Genomic DNA, 3,252 nt, shown 5'->3' on the forward strand with positions numbered 1-3,252 from the left:
GGTGTGTGCTCAGTCACGGGTGAGCACAGGAGAGCTGTGTTCTCGGTGTGTGCTCAGTCACGGGTGAGCACAGGAGAGCTGTGTCCTCGGGAGAGATGGCTCAGGAGTTAAGAGTACTGGCTGCTCTTGCAGATCACTAAAAGTCAGTTCCTATCATCTACCTGGTAGCTCGTAACTGCCTGTAACTCCATTTCCAGAGGAGTCTAGTGCCCTATTCTGGCCTCCAGAGGCTCTCACACATGGTACATATAAAATAACACAGGTGTATGCACAAACACACCTATGTACACGAAAATTATAAATAAATCCTTTTAAAAGAAGAACATCGACACGGTCTAAGCAAGGCAGAAAGGATTCAGCTGAGTTCCAAGCCGGGGGAGTAGACAGGAACCTAATTATTGGAAGGGAGGAGAAGGGGGAAAGGTGGACGGGCGCCCCCATCCCTGCGTCAGTTGATGAGGAGGCTGCGATGTGATGAGGAAAGAGATCAGGATGTCCAGTGAAAACCAGAGCAGCAGCGAGACCCAGAGAAACCACAGGACCAAGTTGGCAGGGCCCTGGGGGTAGGGGAAACCTGCCTGTGAGCAATCCATAATCTAACACGAGTGTGAAGTTTTTCTCTTTTAACAGCTTAAGATGACTCCTTAGCAAAAATAATACCCTGCAATTTTAACTCTAAGTGATTGGAATATGGCCACAACGGTCATTATGTGTTATTTACTGATTTCCACAGTTCACTTCCCTTACAAATGCTCTTTGTCTAGCGTTTGTCTTTTCCTGACTGTAGATTTTATGAATCAAGTCAGTGAATTCTAGCCCCTCGTGGGTTCAGTAGTGAGCACGGACTCTCAAAAGGTGGGCTTCCTTTTAACCCTTGAATGTTTATTGTCATGAGATGGTTCAGTCGAGAGCACGGACTCTCAAAAGGTGGGCTTCCTTTTAACCCTTGGATGTTTGTTGCCAACAGAGCATTCATTGGAGGGAAGCACTGAATATCTTGAAGCTGGTCGTTTCTCGATCGGCCAGCCTGGTGCTGCCTTCCTACCAACACAGCGACCTCTCCAAGATAGAACTCCACCGGGTGTGGACCAGTGCCTCTAAGGAGCTGCCGGGCAAGACCCTGGACTTCCACTTCGACATCTCAGAGGTCCTGACCTACTGTGACTCCTTCAGTGAACTGTAGCCTGGGTATCTGGTGGCCATGGGTAAAAGCCGTTGCCTAGAGAGAGGAAGGTTTACATTTGTTTTAAATGAAGACAACGGAAGCCTAAATTAGGTTGTGTTCTTTTAACAGTGCATGAGTGTGGGGCTCTCAATGGGGAATTACTAAAACTGGAAGCCACAGGCTGGAGATGGCTCAGTGGTAAAAGCATCCATTCTCCAGGCACAAGGACCAGAGTTCAAATCCCAGCACCCAAGTAAAAAGCCTGGGATAGCCATGTGTGTCCATGATCCCACCACTGCAGGTGGAGAAAGGGAGACACTGAGAGCTCATAGGGCAGGCTACACAACATGGTGAGTTTCCGCTTCAGGGAGAAACCCTGTCTCTGGGGAATGAGGTAAAAAATGGTGAAAGACCAGCCTCTCACTCAGTGTCCTGCTCTGGCCTCCACCTGCCCTGGGTGCAGGCTTCTGCATGGATCACTCAGAGGAGAGAGAAAAAGAGAGAGATTTCTTCATTGACTTTCATTTTTTTCCACATTCAAGATGTGACATCTGCCTCTATACTTAGTATTAAAATTATATTAAGATATTAATTCCAGGAGGTGGTGGTATACACCTTTAGTCCCAGCACTTGGAAGGCAGAGGCAAGCAGATCTCTGTGAGTTCAAGGCCATCCTGGTCTACAGAGCAAGTTCCAGAATAGCCAGGGTTACACAGAGAAATCATGTCTCAAAAAAAAAAAAAAAACCATAACAAAAAGCAAATTTTGGGGGCTGGAGAGATGGCTGAGCGATTAAGAGCACTCTTTTCACTGGCTGCTCTTCCAGAAGACCTGGGGTTCAAGTCTCAGCACCCACATGGCAGCTCACACCTCTTTGTGACTACGGTTCCAGGGGATCTGGCACCTTCACAGACATACATGCAGGCAAAACACCAATGCACATAAAATAAAAATAACTAAGTCTTATAAAAATATTAATTCAACAGCCATATTTAACTTTTTTCTCGGGGGAGGGGGCATTTTTAAGCCTTTGACTTGAGTTTGTTTTGATCCATAAATCTAAAGAAAGCATTCTACAGTTAGTTGCATTCCTCAGCTCCCAAGGGCTCAGAACTGCTCCAGAACTGTAGCCAGGTTCAGAAGGTTCTGCTCACTTTCTGCCAGTTCAAGGATCTCGAGCTGGTGTCGGTGAGACCTCCTGGGAGACAGAATTTAAAAAGTGCCCCCTGCCTGACCATATACTGTCAGACTCTCAGAAGGTGAACTTTATAAAGTATTGCACAACACTTTGGCCGTGACCTCATCCGTTTGAATAACTGAAATAACAGAAATAATTCAGATAAAAATTGTCGTATTTGAGAGGATGTAAAGATGGATGACTAGAGATTGGAGAGAAGGAAAATGAACTTTAATCTTCTATTACAAGAAATTTTTGCAAGTTTGGCCTGATGAAAGAAACCTGTAATCTCAGCACACAGGAAACAGGCTACAGTTCCAAAGCCAGCCTGGTCGATCGAACGAGTTCAAGGCAGGCAGACCAGGGCTACAGAGAAAAGAGACCGGGGTGGGGGTGAGAAGGAGGGAGGAGCGGGGAAGAGAAGGATTTGTTCAAGCTCAAACATCTGGAATTGACTTAGCTGGCCTCTCTACTGGCTTCAGTCTTCATGGCTTGAGTCTGAAGCAGTGATTCTCAGCCTCCCTCATGCTGCAACCTGTGGGCAGAGTCCCAGCAGCTATTCCCAAGTAACCACAGAGAGACCTGCTATTACTATTGCTATTACTATTAATTACAAATGCTCGGCCGATAGCTTACGGCTGTAGCTTGTTTTTAGCTCGTTCTGAGGACTTAACCCATTTCAATCAATTCCGTGCTGCTGCATGGCTCATTGTTTATTACCTCATTTTGTACACGTCCTGCTTCCTCTGCCTGTGGCTGGCGACTCCTCTGACTCCACCCTTCTTCTCCCAGCACTCTCTCTGCCCCCAAAATCCTGCCTAGCTATTGGCCAATGAGCTTTTTAGTAACAATGAGAAAAATACATATTTACAGTGTACAAAGACTGAAAATACATATTTACAGTGTACAA

At 46.2% G+C, this 3,252-nt stretch overlaps 1 protein-coding gene across 8 annotated transcripts in view; it reads left to right on the forward strand.

Moving 5' to 3' along the window:
- The window catches only part of Fry (FRY microtubule binding protein), a 382,290-nt gene that overhangs the window by 337,417 nt on the left and 41,621 nt on the right, over positions 1-3,252 (forward strand). For all 8 annotated transcript variants that reach the window (XM_026785214.1, XM_026785202.1, XM_026785180.1 and 5 more), the window contains one exon: positions 968-1,147. In XM_026785214.1, the coding sequence (XP_026641015.1) occupies positions 968-1,147 (180 nt within the window). The remainder of the gene's footprint in view (positions 1-967; positions 1,148-3,252) is intronic.

Source organism: Microtus ochrogaster, chromosome 2 (genome assembly GCF_000317375.1).
Source record: "Microtus ochrogaster isolate Prairie Vole_2 chromosome 2, MicOch1.0, whole genome shotgun sequence".
In the NCBI taxonomy this organism is placed as follows: Eukaryota; Metazoa; Chordata; class Mammalia; order Rodentia; family Cricetidae; genus Microtus; species Microtus ochrogaster.